The sequence below is a fragment of the Anas platyrhynchos genome, chromosome 11 (assembly GCF_047663525.1).
Source record: "Anas platyrhynchos isolate ZD024472 breed Pekin duck chromosome 11, IASCAAS_PekinDuck_T2T, whole genome shotgun sequence".
Classification (NCBI taxonomy): Eukaryota; Metazoa; Chordata; class Aves; order Anseriformes; family Anatidae; genus Anas; species Anas platyrhynchos.
In genome coordinates, this window is record NC_092597.1 from 12362820 (window position 1) to 12379771 (window position 16952).

Sequence of the window (16952 nt, forward strand, 5' to 3'; positions counted from 1 at the left end):
CCGTACCAGCAAGGGGCAAACACCAGCACCCAGCACAGTCCCCCAAGGACATCTCCACCCCGGAGAGGTGGCCAGCTCCAAGCCATAAATCTTCCCCGACGTTATCTCAGGACGCACGTGGCTCCCCAGCCCCCTCGGAGCCTGCTCCGGGGTTCAGGTGCCTCTTTGCAAGGGAGCACATAAGGGAAAAGGCACAAATTTGGCAGAAAATGCAATATCCGGTCTGGGCGAGACTCCTAAATTAAAAGTTTTGTTTTGCACCGAGCAAAATGAATCAGAATCATCTGCAGAACAGGGCTCAGGGAAAAAAAAATCAAGCCCTCGCTGGGAAACATTTAGGCATTTTGCTGCAGTAAGGGAAAAAGTATTTCATTTCTCAAACACCGAACCATAAAAACATGTTAAATATAACCTGGATATTAAATTAAAACATAAAAGTCAAAACATGTCGAATCAAAGAGATACATTTGAATTTCCTGGACACTGTCAACAGACGGAAGTCAAAATGATTTGCCTCAGCGCTCTCCCCGCTGAATGCTTGCTCCATGGCTACGTGCTGCTTCTGATAATGCAAGCTGACAAAAAAATGTATTTTCCAAGGGAAAATTGTAGCCCTGGTGACCTCGGCCTCCATTTCCAGAGCACCCAAGGTTCTGCCTGGTGGGGATGCAGCTCTGGAGACCAAAGCCCTCCCGGCCGCAGGGGCCAGCGGTGATGTCCCTGGGGTGCCCGCTCCCCCAGCAGCACCTGGAGGTCTCCGGGGTCCTGTCTGTGCCCCGGCTGCTCCTGGCTTGCCAAAATCCACATCCAGGACAGGATGCTCCAAGCTGAGCAAGGCAAAATCGGGGAGGATTCCTCCGGAGATGCCACAAGTTGCCGGGATTGGGAGCACCTGTGCAAGCAGCAGGGAAGAGGAGTTTCTCCAGACGTTATTCCGGAGGGGCTGGGATGTGGCAACCCAAGGGCAGCAGGAGCCAAATCCTGCCCGGGGAGATGGGGAAGCACTGGGAGAGCCTGACAGCACGAGGAGGGTTAACTCACAGCCAGGGGAGCAGAAAATGAGGTTCCAGTTATTAGTTGATTTATTGGTCTGTCCTCAATTGGCACTCAGAACTCAGAAGAAAATGTTCCACTCCGAAGCATTAAGCATCTTCAAAGAGCAGAAGCATTAAAAATTGAAATCATAAAATAGACATGTAAATATAGCAGAGGTAAACGGGGCAGTGAGGAGTGGAGCCGAGCCCGCGGGGCAGGGAAGAGGCCGTGGGGCACAGACGTGTGGGGGCAGAGGGGACGGGTGGGAGCCACTCACCCCGTGCAAGGACACCCCAAAAGCTGTGGGGTCACACCCAGGGCTCCCCCTTTTCCCCTTCACTTTGTTCCCAAAGGATTTGAAGCACGGCACGAGAGGTGGAGCAGGGCCGGGGGGACAGAAGGGACAGAAGGGGGGACAGCAGGAGACGAGCAGGGAACCCAGGACAAGCTGTAAGCGGGCTGCCAGCCCCTCCCAGCGTGCCGAGGCTGGCCGGATGCTCGGGACACGTTGTGGATTTGTGTGAGGTTTCACACCGGGGGCTGGCTCTGTGCCTGCGGCCAGGCGGTGCCAGCAGAAGCCACCGGGGCCCTGCACGGCTTCCCAGCAGCGAGCGTGTCGTGGGGAGGGTGACCACAGCTCGGGACCGTGTACCACTCCCCGAGCTCCCCAGAGGCTTGGGCAATCCCAGTGAAATCACCCGGTCACTCAGCTCTATGTCAGGGGGCACGGAACCAGTGCCATCACCCCAACACGCAGGAAGGGCAGCGTGCCACACGCTGGATTTCATGGGATGGACAAGCCCTCGGTTTTACAAACTTCCCCGTGCCCCTCTGGCCCTCTGCCTGGGCGGCAGCAGGCTGGCACCATCCCAACACCAGCCCAGGGAGAGGAGCTGCGGGATGGGGAGGCACGAGCACTGAGCAGTGCGTGGAAACCCCGATCGGGCCACGGGCAGAGAGGCTGAGCCAAAACACAGTGATAAAACCCCTCGTGAGCCAGCAAACCAAGGCACAGCACATCAACCAGCCGAGCACCAGCGGGCACGCCACCTCTGAAGCCTCTCGCAGCACACCACTGCCGTGGCCGAGGTCGGTTCTGTGGGGACCTGAGGACGCACGGTGCCCCTGGGGGCTGTGCCACCGGCACGAGGGCCGGCACCCCGTGCCCTGGCGCTACCCCATCCCTCTTGGCGCTGGCACCTGTTTTTCCCCCTCCGCGCGGCTTCTCTTAATTGGGAGCTCGTTAATTAGCCCAACGCTTTGCGGAGGAAATAAACAGCAATTAGAGAAGCGAGCGGGGTTTTCACTCCCCGGCAGCCTCCCAGCCGCGGCTCCCACGCGGGCGCGCCGCTGCCCGGCCGCTCGCCGTCTGTTCCCCCGAGCGGGGCGCGCGGCTCCTTCCTCCCTCGTGCTCTTCCTCCCTCTCCCCGCGTGGGATGCAGCAGGCTGCCCCGCTCCCGCCTGCTCTCCCTGCCTTACATCGCGGGGAAAAGGCACTTTTCCCGCACGCCAGAAGGTTAGCGTGCTTAAAGAGAGCGCTGGAGCTGTTTTCATTAATCAGAAGCGCTGTAAAGGAAGCGTTTTAATTAACATAATTATCCCGTTTGGGGGAGGCAGCCCGCACCTCACCTCGCAGAGGCTTTCTGAGCTGAAGATGGGGGCTGTCACTCGGTCACCGGTGAGCCAAGGAGGCGCTCTGCCCTGCCCTGCCGAGCCCCCCGGCCACACGCGTTCCCCCACCGCAGGCCGAGCAGGGACAGCTTTTTCCATTCAAACCTCCTTTATTTAGGGAGGACAGCTCCAAAGTGATGGGTCTGCCCTGAGAGTTAGTGCCCCTGGAGGTGTTTGTGCCATGTCTTTAGTGCCAAACCAGTGTCACAATGGAGCCCGTCACCACGCCAAGCACCCCCCGTGGCCCTGGGGACACAGTCACGGGGTGGGCACCAGCTACGTGCAGGTAGAGTGAGGCAAAAACCCACAAAAGAGGGATTTTTAGTGTTTTTTTTCTTCCCTTCTGGCCATGGTTTCCTTAGGAAAACACGGTTTATGCAATCACGTGCTCCGCGTGTTGTCTGTCTCCCCTAATCACCCTCCAACTCAGCAGTCAAACTCCACAGAAGGTGAGTGACAGCTGGAAATCTCAAAGATATTAAATTCCTGGCGGTTTTGTGAAAATAGGCAGGCAGATAAGAGCCGAGAGGTTTCCTCGTCTCGGCTGAGCCAGGCTGCGGCAGGAGCTGGGGTTGTGCGGGGCTCAGGAAGGCGAGGAGGGAAACCCAGCAAAGCCCCAGTCCCGGGGCCGGGCTGGATCACAGGGTGCCTCTTCCAGGATGCCAAAATCGGGCGATCTGCCAGTGTCAGCCCCTGGACCCCAGCCCTCTGTAGTGCTGGCAGGAGCCTACCAGCCCGCTCCCAAGTAGGAAATGCAATTTCCATGGGAAATACCTGTTTTTCTTGGTGGAAGAATTAAAATATTCAGAAAGCAAAAAAATCAAACAGCTTTCTCTGCTGGGGTTCAGCACAGACCGGAACTTTGCAGGTGGCTGAAAAAGACAAAAAGTTTGGCTCCGATCCCTCCGTGTGCTCACAGGGCCACGTGCCCTCATCTCCCCGGGCTGGAGGTGCCTCCGAGCACCCCATCAGCACCCGAGGGACCGTGACCAGGCAGTGAGACACAACCCAGTGGTGGCACTGGGATGATTCTCTTGAGACAGTCTGCTTCAAAACCACGCTTTTCATTTTTTACTCCTTGCTTTTCCCCCGGGATGAAAAGACCGCGCCAAGCACATCCATCTGCACGTGGAGAGCCACCAGAAAAAAATCCAGAAGCATCTTTAGCGAACACCTTCCACGTGGCACGTGCCTCTCCCCACGGTCTGCTGCCAGCTTCCCGGCAGGGAGGGCTCGAGCTGGGCTGGGACACGAAGCAGGAGGAGAGCGAGAGGCAGAGGGAGCAGAGCGGAGCCGGGGGCTGGCTGCGGTGCCGGATCGGCACGGCGCACGCGCGGGTGTTATCTGCAGGCAGGCTGCGAAGCACCCACTTCGAGATGTCTCAAGACCTACTTGCAAGACCGAATAAAAATACCTCTCCCCAGCCCCGGATGGCGAGAGCTGGGAAGGAGGTTTCCAAAATTGGCTCCTCTCCCTGCCTGTGCAGAGGCCGGGGCTGTGACTCCGCCGAGGAGCTGTTTGTAGGTCTCCGTTCGCGGGCTACCAGGCCCGCAGCTCGCCGCCCGCACCCCCAGCTCCCCGGTATAAATAGGGCTCCTTCCCGGGAACGGCTGGGCTGCAGGCATTACACAATGCGGCTCGGCGGCTCTGCTGCCCGCATCCCCTCCCTCCACCGCCCCGTCTCTGGCCAGAAAGCATCCCCGTGCCTCGGGAAGCCTTCCCCGCTGCAGCTGGCCCACGCGGGTGCCTTATCGGGAGCCAAAGCTGCGGCCAGCTCAACAGCGATGCTCATAAACGCCTGAGAAGGGAAATGTTAATGAGCACCGAGCGGAGGGTGAGAGAAGCCCTTAATCGCATTAGCTGCACTGCCAGGGCTGATGAGTGTCCCCGGGCTCGGCTCCCTGTCCAGCCAGGCGGTGCAAGCAGCCGGGCGAGCTCCCAGCCCCTGCTCGCCGCCCCGCCAGAGCCCAGCCGATTCCTTGCCTGACCCCAGAGCCTCTCCATGGGGACGGCGCTCACGCCACGGGGCTCTGAAGGCACGGGGACCACCCGAATTCGGATAGCTCTGCCCAAACAGGAGGAGGAGGCACGGCACGGCTCCCCGCTGAGCCCTGATGGAGCTGGATGCTCTAGGGCACAGCCAGAGAGGGGGATACGGAGCAGAAACGAGCCCTCCCTTTGGGGACAGCCAGGCAGGGGACACTGTCCCCATGCCAGCTCATGCCGAGCACCCTCTGCAGGGTGCAGGGAGAGAGGAGCGGTGCCAGAAGGTGCCAGAGGCAGCGTGCAGGAAGGCTCCTCTCCTGCTTTAGGGACCATAACTACCCCTCTAGGCAGCCGGAGAGGAGGTGAGGGTGCAGTTTATGGACTGCAGCTCGGGTTGCAGAAAGAAGCCACGTGCTGGGCTTTATGCTGGAAACGCCGCTCCGAGCTTGTGTAACTGTCTGCTTTTTTTTTTTTTTTTTTTTATGCGGCCAGGAAATTACGATATAAAAATATACATATAAAAATCACGCTTTCCCTCCGATTAAACAGCCGCCTGAGCCGTGCCTTTTGTGCTGCCCTGCCTGTGGGTCCCGCACTCCCTCCGCGTGCACGCACACACGTGCCGCTCCACGACACACAGGGCCGCGGCTTTTTACGACCTGCAGATCCCCCTCGGGGGAAAAGGTGGTTTAATTTTTATTATAACCTTAAAGAGGAGACCAGCGAGGCATCTCGGCCATAAATTTTGGCAGCGACATTTACGTCTGGGCGCATTATGGATGGTGATGGACAAACCTCGAGTGCAGGGCCTCAGTTCAGAGGAGCTGCCATCTCCTGGGGAAGGCGGCTGCTGCTCCAGCTTGGCTCTGCCTGGAAGATCTCCCTCCTCTGCTTGTTCCCCATCCCCAGCTTGTGTCCCCTTTTGCCTTGCTGAGGGCTCTCGGGATGCTTTCTGGTCTCCAGAGACATTACCTGTGAGGAACCCCAGCCTCGTGGTGCGGAGGGTTTCAGCACAGCCAGGCTCCTCGCTCAGCAGCTCGCCCATGAAAGCGTTTCTGGCCAGCTCAGCTTGCTGCCCGTCCTGGCCAGGGCACAATGGACGCTGCTGTAAGAGCGCAATAGATCTCCTTGCTCACCGAATCCAGCTCCCTGCTAGCCAGGAGCCTGCCAACTTCCAATTTGAATCCACATAAAAGATCTCAACAGCTGGGTGTTTAATTACAGGGCCTGGCAATCAGGCTCCACAGAGCCCTATCGGGCTGTTCCAGCTCCCTGGAGCTGGCTCCGGGCAGCCCGGCATTTCCAGCCCCGGCTGAAGGTGTAAAAGGCAGAGGGAAACAGACAGTGGAGAGAAACCCAGCGTGCGTAAACTGCTGAGGAGCAGGAGGGCCTCTGTGCCCAAAGGCTGAGAGCTAACAGGGTGTGGGGCTGATACCTCCAGGGGTTTCTGTCCTGGCCCCGGCAGCAGTGAGCACCTTTGCCTGTGCTGGATTTTGGGGTCAGCAGCCCAGCAGATGCACCCGGGGTCCTAAGCCACTGGACCCTACAACGGCACCAAATGGGGGAGCTTTGCTTTTGTGCAGACATTTCCATCAGCGTGTTCTGGAGGAAGGGATGGGCAGGGCCAGCAGTAAGTACCCTGGCTTTAGCGCTGACTCTAAAAGATTATTAATAGCGGAAGGAAGCCTGACGAAGCCGGCAGCCTTGGCAGGGCTGAGCAGCACCGACACCAGCATCAGCTCGGATGGCAGCGGGCTGAGCGGTGGCACCTCCGGGAGCACCTTCCCTGGCAGCAGCAGCTTGCTCTGGGGCTGTCTGGGAGCCTTAATCCCTCCCCTGCCCTGCCTGATGGCCTCACCGCACCCGACAGTCCCCGGGGACTGAGGATAAGGATGGGCAGCAGGGCAGCGGGCACCAGGGGACGTGTCAGCAGAGCTCCTCCAGCCCCAGAGGGGCTGGGAAGATCAGCAGCCGCGCTGCGCACTCAGCTGTGCTCATCTGCCTCCCCGGGGAGCTTTGGGATTCAGCCACGGGCACAGCCCAAACCTGCCCCAGAGCACGAGGGAGAAGGAGGAGGCAAAGAGAAGGGCACAGGGACGGGCAAGTGGCAGGCAGCGAGGTCTGGGGACGGTGCTGTGACAGAGCTGCTCACGGCCATGGGGCCTGCTTGCCAGAGGAGCCCCAGGGGGCTGTGACGGGCACTGGGGGGCAGGAAGCCCTGAGTGGCCCTCCGCCCTCCCCAGAACGCTGAGATTTCGGAAAGGCAGCTTACTGGGGGCATGAGGGAGCCCACGTCCTTCCGAGTTAAGCTCAAGGAAAAGGTCTAAAGATTTTTCATTGTTTTGCCTGGGCGAGCTGCTGGGAGCACCAGCAGCTCAATTTGTATTGATAAAAGCCGCCTGCCTCCGAAAACATGGGACCAGCTCTCCCCCTGACAGGAAAACGTGGGCAATGCGGAGCCTCAGATCACAAAGCCCACTTGTTTCTCTGCATTTCTGCAGGGCCACGAGGCAAAAAAAAAAAATAACACATCTGACGGCATCTGCAAAAAGAGACATCAGGAAACCCAGAGCAGGCTCCCAGCCCCTTCCATGAGCAGCACGGAGCCCAGCTGAGGGACTCCCTTGCCACCTGAAGGAGGTGGCACGAGCGGTGTCCGGTGGCAGGCGAAGGGGACAGCTTCTGCCCCAAACCTGTCCTGAAACGGCGGGGAGCAGCTGGCTTTGGGGCTTTTGGAAAAAGGGATGGATTTTGGAACGGGATTTTGGAAAGGATGATCTGGATCCCCAAGAGACGCCCGTCCCCCTGTGCAGCACCGGGAGCGAGCGGCACAGCCGCTCCCCGACGGCTCTCCCAGGACAGGGAGCAGCAGCCGAGCAGCCCCGGGCCCCCAGGTTGGCAGCAGCACGTTGCACGCCCGCTGCAGGCACGCAGCCCCTGCAGGCTCTGCTTCTGATGAGCCGCGCTGCAGTAATTAAGCGGAGGGGAGACGTCAGCCAGCCAGGCACCTCCCACTTCCACCAGCCACAATCACCCACGGGGATTTTGGAAACCCTGGGATCGTGTCTTCACGTTTCTTTCCCTCCCCGGCACCCTGCTGCTTCTGCTGGGGACACCAGGCAGCTCCGCGAGCACGAGCTGCTTGGGCAAAACCCCACCTGCAGCAAGCTCCGGAGCCAAAAGGCAGCGGCGAGGGGAGGCTGTGCCCACCCCTGTGCCCAGCACGGGGCGCAGGGAGCGAGGCAGAGCCTTTGTCAGCCCTGCTTCTGGCTCTGCCTCCAGCAGAGAGGGGAGGTGTGTCGCTGCAAGCCTCAGCCCTTCGCCTTCTGGATGTGAGCAGCCTCCTGCCAGGCTCCTCCAGAGCTGGGGGAAGGAGGAGGAGGGCTCCTGCCGGGTGCCGGCACCCGCACCGGGGGGCTGTGCCTGGCGCCGCGCGGGGGGAAGCTGCAGAGCAGCTCTGCGCCTGGCCACTGTGATAAATTAGCCAGAGAGCCGGGCATTTCACGCGGCTGCCTCGTCCCCTGCCAGCGTGCCAACGTGATTAATTTTCGGTGCAGATGAAGCTCGTTTGTCACAGGCACGTGACGACCACGCAGCCGGCGGGGGCCAGCGGCGAGCGCAGGTGGACGAAGGCAAAAGGCGGCGAGGAGCCACGCTGGGGGCAGCGCCGGGAGGGGTTTGCCACCTCTGGCTGCGATTAAGTACACCGGGGAAGGAGAGCCCCGTGTGGGCTGGCAGCTTTTATCTCCGCTAACACAGGCGGCCGTGCGGCGGGAGGAGAGTAAGAGGATTGGGGAGCAGCAGCCACGAGTCGATTACTGTGCTTGGGAGAGGCAACGCTGCCTCTGCTGCCATGCAGCCCTTTTCTCCCTTCGCTACCCTCTCTGTGAGGCTGTTTTCCACCCCATCCTCGTTTTTTCCCACCCCCCAGCTCCTGGGAGAGGCACGTGCTCCTGCGTCCAGCATCGCCACCCCGCGAGAAGCCACGTGGCGGCACGGCTCCGCTCGTGCTGCGGGAAGCAGTGCCGGGGAGGCAGAGCTGCGGAAGCTCCCTGCTGTCCCCCTGCCGGCACGGGGAATCGCTCTGCCTGCTCGCCGCCCGCACCCGGGAGTTGCTGCACGTGCTGGAGCGGTGCCGAGGCGGCTGTGCTGCTGGCACGGCTCTCCCGAGGACCAGCATGCAGGGCAGCAAACTGGCCCCCGGCCCCGGGGCTTCTGGCTCCGATTTTTGCTCAGAGAGCGGAGACACCGAGCGTTACCGCTGGACACCGGGATGTGCAAGCGGTTGCACAACAAGAGGAAAAAGGCAGGGGGTGCACAGCAGGCACAGCGCTCAGCTTGCACCGCTCCCACATGGACAGCAGCCCGGGGAACCAGGAAACAACGCGGCAGGGACATGGTTTAGGAAAGGACAGCAATTTCTTCCACGCCCGAGCATCTTGTCTCAGCCTAGCATCTATGGAAGCGACGCAGCAGGAGCGTGGCCAGGCCACGCGGGCCACCAGCAGCAGTGACAAAGCCTCGGGGCGGTGGCAGTGCATGTGGTAGGACACAATTATCGGCCCTACAGGCAGCGCCGAGCAGAGAGGATGCGTTTTTTGCTGTATTTAATTCTTACAGAAAATGTGCCGAGAGGCCAGCCGGGAAGACGACGCGAGAGGCGATGGCCCTGCTGCTGTGGGGGCAGCCCTGCTAATTTCTCTCAGCACAGAAGCGGGGCCAGTCCTGCTGGGTTAAATTACGTTTGGAGAACCCGGGGTGACTGGGGAAGCACAAGAACGTCACGCACAGAGGGGATTTGGGGACCAGCTCAAAGAAGACAACAAAGGGGGTGGCACGCTGCCCCGTGCCGACCACAGTTCCCAGTCCGTGGGGATGCTGGGACACACGCACACATTTGGGCTTGCACTGTGCTCCTGCCACCCTGCCGCACAACCCCGAGCACAGCCGGGACCCCGTGAAGCCCATGGCACACCCAAACCCTGCTCCTCCACCAGGACCCCGGGGAGGTTCTGCTCCTCTCCCACCTGCTGCTTCACCCTCTGCTCTTTCCAGAGCTCCCAGCGCCGCCCCCGAGCACCCCGGTGCGGTGGTGGCAGAGGCATCCCTGCGTTTATTTAAATCATCATGTCAATTACTCAGCTGAAACACAAAGTTCTCATCCGTCAAGGTTTACCCAGAAGGATCAGAGATGCCCACACACTTTCCCTCTGCAGATTACAGAAAGGCGGCGATCAACGTTTCCCAGGCAGCCTTCACACGGCACAGAAATAACCGCGCCAGCACGCACGCCTCGAGTTGTGCTGGGACAAAACGCACCGGGGGCTGCATCCTGAGCTCCTTCTCCCCCGGGAGCAGCACACAGTGAGCTGTGCAGGCCACACGGAGCAGCAGCAGCAGAGGTGGGACGGGGAGACCTCTCCAGAGCCTGGGTGATGGGGAATATAGCCCGGCCATCCCAGCCAACCTCCCCACTCTGCTTTGGGAAAGCTCCCCGCAGCAGGAGGGATCCCCTCCCGTCCCCTCCCTCTCCCCGGCAGCACACAGAGGATGCTCCAGCACCAAACACGCCCGCAGCGAGGAGGAAACGCTCTGGCACTTACCGGAGCCGAAATCTTGCGAGGACCTGCTGGCTAGGCACGGAACCTGGAAGGGAGCAGAGAGAGAGACGTGCTTCAGTGGGCTGGCTGCCAGCAGCAGGCATTTTAGAAGGGGGACGCAGGAGGGCTGGCATCGCACCAGCCCTGCGGGGAGGGGTCCTGCCCCCCCAGCCACCCCCGGCAGCACGCGGAGCTGGCAGGGGGCTGCTGACTGCGGGACAGCCCCGGGCATCACCAGGTTCACTCGGTCTGAGCCCTCCTGGCTCAGCTCCCAGCCACTGTGCTGGGTCGCTGCCAGGTGCCCGAGCCTAGTGGCAAGAAAACGGAGCCTTTGCCCTGCACCCCAAGCCACGCGGGCTCACACGGGGCTTTTGGGGTGGGCCACCTCCTCCCTCCTCCTTGCACAGGGCCAGCAGCCTCTGTGGGGACACCGAACTGGGGGACACGTCCTGGGGGTCCCCATCGCGGAGCACCGAGACTCCCAGTCATGCAGGGCACCAGCATCCTGCAAGACTCGTGCTTCAGCAGAAGAAGCAGGGTGTGTAGGGAGGGAACTTTTACTCACTTTTAATCAATCAATCAATCAATCAATCAATAAATTAGTTCTTGCGCCCAGGCTTTGCATCTGCTCAGAGCCTGCTGCCCTTTCCCATGCCATCCAAGGCTGCCCACCCGTGCCGAGGAGCCGCGCTGTGCTCCTGCCGGCTGCTCCTGTCTCTTCCTTACTACTCTCCGTGCCAACAGCTGCAGCGGGGTGCAGGCACACCCCAAAACCAGAGTGATGCCCTGCTGGCACCCGCCCCGGTCCAGCACTTCGTGCTCCCCTCTCCGGTGCCTCACCAGCCCGGGTACGGCGCTATGCAAATCCATGCAAAGGAGTCACAACAACTATAAATATCCGTGAAAAATCTTCCCATAAATACGAGGGAAGGGGAATTTACAGCGCTTTCTTTGGAGATTTCTCCAGGTGTTCCCTATTAAGCCATTGTGTTCGTTTGCATAAGTATTCCTCAGACAATAAGGCACGGGCTGCCATCAGTTACCAGCTCTGCAAACAGAGCGGCGGCGGGCGCGCTGCACTCCGGCAGCCAGCCGTAAAGATGACAGACGGGCTCCTGACGTCACCTGCTCTTGGGGGGGCTGTTTTAAATCAGCAACAGGTTGTGCTCACCCGATCCTACAGCGGGAGGGCGAGGGGACGAGCTGGGACCCGTTGGTCACGTCGCCGAGGGACAGCCCGCTGCTCGCTGCCTGCTCGGGGGTGCTGCCTGGCATCGCCCTGCTCCTTGGGGAGGGGGAAAAGGAGCAAAGCCTTCCTCCCTCCCGCAGCACGCCTCAGGCCTCATCCTGAGCAGCTCTTGCGAGGCTGCTGTGGTGTTTTTCAGATGTGACAGCTCTTTGCGTGTTCAGCGCGTCCCCAGCACGGCTTCTGGGGAGATGGGAGGGAGGCAGGAGGAAGCACAACACATCTTCTCCCCGCACGAAATTCCGAGCATGTCCTCGGCTGAGTGCAATTACTGTGCGTATGACTCCTGTAATCTGGCTAATACACTTAAGTATGCTGGAGATTAAGGGATTTCGGACTGCAAAGTCCATTTCATCCAGCCAGGCCTGTGCGAGGCGATGCCAGCAGAGAAATGTTCCTGGAGAGGCACCCGGACCCAGCCGGGGCAGGTGCCAGCCACACCACGTCCCCAGGGGGCCCTCAGCAGGGACAGCAGCCCCCACGCTGTCCTCCCCGGGCAGGGAGCATGGGGACAGCACCTCATCACCCCCAGCACTACCAGCCTGGAGCTGGTGGAGCCCAAATTCAGCCTCTGCAGGAGCTGGTGGCTCTGGATGGCCCCAGCTGGGACCCCAAGAGGCTCCTTGGGGCTGCTCCTGACCTTGTGCAGCCTGCACAGCCCCGGGGGGATGTTTTCTGCTGGCTCTGCGCACAGAGCAGCCGGCTGGGCTGCCCAGGTGTTGGAGTGGATGCATCTGGGGACATGACAGAAACGGTGAAGGACTTGAGCGGTCACGGCACCGCGGCTTCGAGCGCTCTTCAGGCACTAGGAGAAGAGCCTTTATCTCCAGGCTAGGGAGTTAATAACAGCACGGGAATAAAAACTCAGCTTCGGCTGAAGCAATGGCTTGCAGAGAGGGAAGCTGGAGCACACGGCAAGCTCCAGGGCTGCAGGATGAGATGGACGGAGGGAAAACCTGCCCTGGTTCCTGCCCTATAGACCTCCTGCAGAAAGAGGTCCCCCAAATAAACCCCCTTGGGGTCAGCATCCTCCCTGCCTGGTGAACAAGTGCATGACCTGCACCCAGACCCTGCTCCTGCCCAGAGGATGGCATGGAGAGCTGCCTCCAGCTCCTCCAGCCTGAAGCAGAGAAGACAAAGGGCTGTTCTGCAAGCACAGATGCCCAAAATGGAGCAGGCAGGGAGGTGGCTTTAGGGATGAAAACTGCCCTTCCAGGGCCACCCCATGCCCCCACGCTGGCTGAGCCCCAGCCAAATGCTGGCTTGCCCTCGTGGTTGGCTGCCTGGCTCCAAACGTCAGCTTTTACGCAGTGATGTGCAGCGCAACCCCACGCTGAAGGGAGATACCCCAAAGCTATCCACACATCTGGATGCAAATGAGCATTTAAGCGCCCTACGAGTTTCCTTAGGAGGGATGAAAGAAAGCAGCCGAGCAGCAATGGGCAGGGGGAAGCAGCCACCAGCCCACTCGAGGGCTTCGGCTGGGAAGGGAGCTCTGGAATAAAAACCAGGGGGTCACTAAATTCTCCACCCACCCTACAGAAGCTTCCCCTATAGGTACCCCATCATTTGGCTTCCCGGCATCCTCTGAGCACTGCTGATTCCCCCGCAGGGGAATTCAGAGCGCGCACAGAGCCAGCCAAGCAGCAGCTCCTGTTCACCTGGTGCCCATTTGTCACCCAGAAGGATGCCAAGAGGGCTCTGCCCGCCGTGTTCCCCCAGGAGCCGGGGCCGTGGGCTCTCATTTCAGACAGGGAGCGAGTTCACCTCTGCGGCAGGAAGCCCATATTTTACCTGACGAATTGAGCTCAGCCCAAAGCTCGGCTTTCCATCAGTGAGTGTTGGCACAGGAAATTTGTGGCTGGCCCTTTCCATCAACCCGCGCGGCCTCCGGCATGAGGAAGGGCTTTGGGATGGCGCAGCGCTCCCCGAGGCAGCAGATCAATGTCCAGCTGGGCTGGTGGCTGCGGGCTGAACCCAGACACACTGGGACTCGGAAATAAGGCGGTTTTATGAGACACGAGTACCAAGCAGGAGGAAATCTCTGCCTTCAGATATCTCAGGGGGAAGAGGGGGTTAAAAAAATAGAAGAAACAATCCCAGGGAAAGACTACAACACCTTGAAACCTCTTCCTGCTTTGAAAGGCAGGCCCGGTGCAGGGAAAGAAAGCCTCATTACCATCAGAAATCCTCTCTCCCTGCCCTTACCTCCCCGCTCATTTCCATATCACAGGGCACACAATGCTTTTCTTCTCCAGGAAGATGTCCCATTTTGCACAGACCCGTGCCCAGCACCGCAGCTGGGAGATGGGGAACAAAAGCCCCCGTCCAGGCGGCACCGGTGGGTGACTCCTAAGACCCTTATCGGCAGTCAGGGACAGTTTTTATCATTGTTATTATTACCAGAATACTTTTCCTTTTTCTTTTCTTAGCTTCGAGATTCCTTAGTCAGTCAAATAACACTCAGGCGTAGCAGAAGCGGCACAAAATCCAGCATTGTAAGGGGTTCGGGAAGTTATTTTCATCTTAACGAAGGTGTGAGAAAGGTTGACGTCTCTTTATTCTGCTCTTAGGGGATCGTCTGCAGGTTTCCGGCTGATATGGGAAAAAAAAATTAAAAGCATCAGAAGAAATGAGAAGAAGAAGCAAAAGCCACCAAATGGACGTGATGCGCACCCCTACGAAGGGGGCCTTGGAGCTGGCAGTGCGCAGGGTGCTTTGACCCAGCCAGAATCAAAAATCTGGGGCTGTCTGCGGGGCGAGGAAGCCTCCCAGGACGCAGTGCCGGGGGGCAGAGCAGCGGGGTCCTGGCACCCCAAGGGTCTGGGGGTGCTGGTCCCGGGGGTTTGAGGTCCCCCACCCATGGGGTGCATGCCGGCTGCGCCGCGGCGGGGCCGTCAGCGGTGATGGATGGCGCGGTTCAGGAGGAAATAAATCCGCAGGCTTTCGCAGGAGGTGAACTGGGGGGTGTATCCATCTTAAAGATACTTAATGAATGTGGCTCAGCACGCCGAGTGGCAGCAGATACATCTCCGCAGCCAGCGCTCCCCGCGCGGCTCCTTGCGAGGTGCAGGCGCAATTTACCAGCTTCTGAGCCACTGCACGCATGCTCCCGGGGCCCCGGCGGCATCTGTGCGGCCCCGGCACAACCAGAGCCCCCCGGGCACGGTGGGGGCTTGCCCGGTGTGAAAGCACCCGCCACACGCTGCCCCTGGGGACAAAGCCAGCTGGCTGGGCTTAAAGGATGTCCTTGTGGCCTCCTTGAAGCACAGCGAGGTTTGGGATTCGGCTCAGCCTCGAGGGAGAGGCCGGTGCTGCGCTGCTGGGGCTGCCCAGCACCGAGGTGGGACGAGAAGGATGGTCACAGGGACGAGAAGGATGGGCACAGGGACGAGAAGGATGGGCACAGGGACGAGAAGGATGGTCACAGGGACAAGAAGGATGGGCACAGGGACGAGAAGGATGGGCACAGGGAGATGCTGCAGGGCTGAGAGCTGGCAGGGGAGCTGCAAGCGGAATCAGGGAAAGGCAGACCTCGCAGACGACGCCCTTGCAAGAAAGCCTTTGGAAAGCCTTCGCTTTTAGGGCAAGCAAAATGGCAATCAGCAGTTCTGGTGCGGGGCTTCGCTTTGTTTATCCCTCTTTCCCTCGAGGGGGAAAAAAAAAAAAAAAAGGGAAAGAAAAAGAAAGAAAAGCGGCACAGAAAAGCAGAGCCCTGCCTGACCTTTCTGGCTACGCGACCTTGTCTGAGTCACTGGCTGGTAACAATGAGAGAAATGCCAGTGCCCCAGCTCCTAAATACCAAACACCAGCCTGCTCTCGGGGTGCAATGCCCGCTTCCCCATGTGGAAATTTCGCCAAGCAAATGTCACCCTCCCCAGGGTGTCAAAAGCCAGGGTGGCTCGGCCTCGGGAGGGCACCAGGGCTGGGGAAGGGGAGGGTGGCTGTGACGGTGGGGTCCTGACCAGCACCCTGCCAGCTCCTCCAGGCTCAGGTCCACTCCAGTTCTCTCCCAAATCAGCAACATGAGGCGTGCAGAGGGCAGGATCCCGTCCCCTCCGTGTCCTGACAGCACCCCAGCCCAGGAGAGCTGCCCTTGAGGTTGGTTTTCACCCTTCTCAAGTGCTGCTCCCCAGCACATCGCCTCTCAGAGCTTTCAGCGCGGCCAGCTAAGCAAACAAATCCAATTTGAAGACTGTTTCGCATCCAGACGACATGGTTACTTCCAGTTTTCTCAGATAAATGGAAAAACAAGTGAGTAGCAGGAGCTATTGCCATCTAACGAGTTTACTGCTACCTGGAACTCCTCATTTTCAGCGAGCGCTGCTGTTGCTGCTCTTAATCCCATTTATTAAACACGAGGAACCAGCAAGCACGCCGTGCTCGTGGCACTCAGCACAAGCAGCGCCCCTGCAAAGCCAGGGATGCTTGCAACATCTCTTCCTGCAGCCGAGGCCTTGCTGGACACAGAGCCATGCTCCCCAGCAGCTCCCCCTTCCCTTCTCCCCGCGTGGCATCGCCGTGGGCTCAGGAAACCCAGCCAGAGCAGATTTATTCACCCAGCCCCGGGAGGAGTCACTGGGGGCTGCACAAACACCGCCAAGCTCCCTACCTGCCGCCACAAACACGACGAGCCACGTCAGGAAATGAATGAAGTTGCTTTTTGTCTTCTGGGATTTGGAGCTTTTCTCTTTCCCCACACCCACACTTTTTTTTTTTTTTTTTTCCCGTAAATGTGTGAAATAATTTTACCACCTTTTTTTCTTTTTTTTTTTTTTTTTCCCTTTCAGCTACTCCTCCTCTCCCCGGATCTCGCCCTTCCTGGCATTTGAAAATAGCTCACGAAAAGGAGGAGGAAGAGGTGGAAAAAAAATAAAATGAACCGTGTGGGGATGAAAAAACAGAAGGGGAGGAAAGGGAAAAATACGAGAGTGAAAACATATTTTTAAAAGCAAGCCAGACATGGCTGAAGGCTTCGACTCGAGCACCCCAGGCTGCCTAAAGCTCCCTGGTGCAGCACGGCACCCCCTGCCCACACCGGGCATGCATCCTGGTGCCATCCCCAGTGACAAAACCCTGCCCCCGGTGCTGCCCAGGTGCCAGAAGGGTTATGATGCGCCCTCCTGGCTTGGAGCAGACAAGGCTGACCTTTTTAACCTTTTCCTCTGAATTTTGCAAGCTTAGGAAGGCTCCTGGCACGCTGTCATTTGTTACACAATGGATAGAGAAAGTGGGGCACGCACGTGTAGGGCACGCGCCCTGACACAGCTCGGTGGGGGAACAAGCCCCTGCAGTGACTCCGAGCATCATTTGCGATTAGAGCTGGTTGGGAACCCGCTGTCGAAATGGGTTTCCTCCTCGCACGGTGCTGCCTGCCGGAACGGAAATGTTTGGAAAAAACATGTCGGGTGTGA

At 59.3% G+C, this 16952-nt stretch overlaps 1 protein-coding gene across 3 annotated transcripts in view; it reads right to left on the minus strand.

Moving 5' to 3' along the window:
* The window catches only part of LINGO1 (leucine rich repeat and Ig domain containing 1), a 115729-nt gene that overhangs the window by 64826 nt on the left and 33951 nt on the right, over positions 1-16952 (minus strand). For 2 of the 3 annotated variants that reach the window (XM_038184908.2, XM_027465653.3), the window contains one exon: positions 10296-10338. The exons of the other annotated variant lie outside the window; for it this stretch is intronic. In XM_038184908.2, coding sequence (XP_038040836.1) covers positions 10296-10338 — 43 coding nt within the window. The remainder of the gene's footprint in view (positions 1-10295; positions 10339-16952) is intronic. 3 annotated transcript variants of the gene reach the window in all.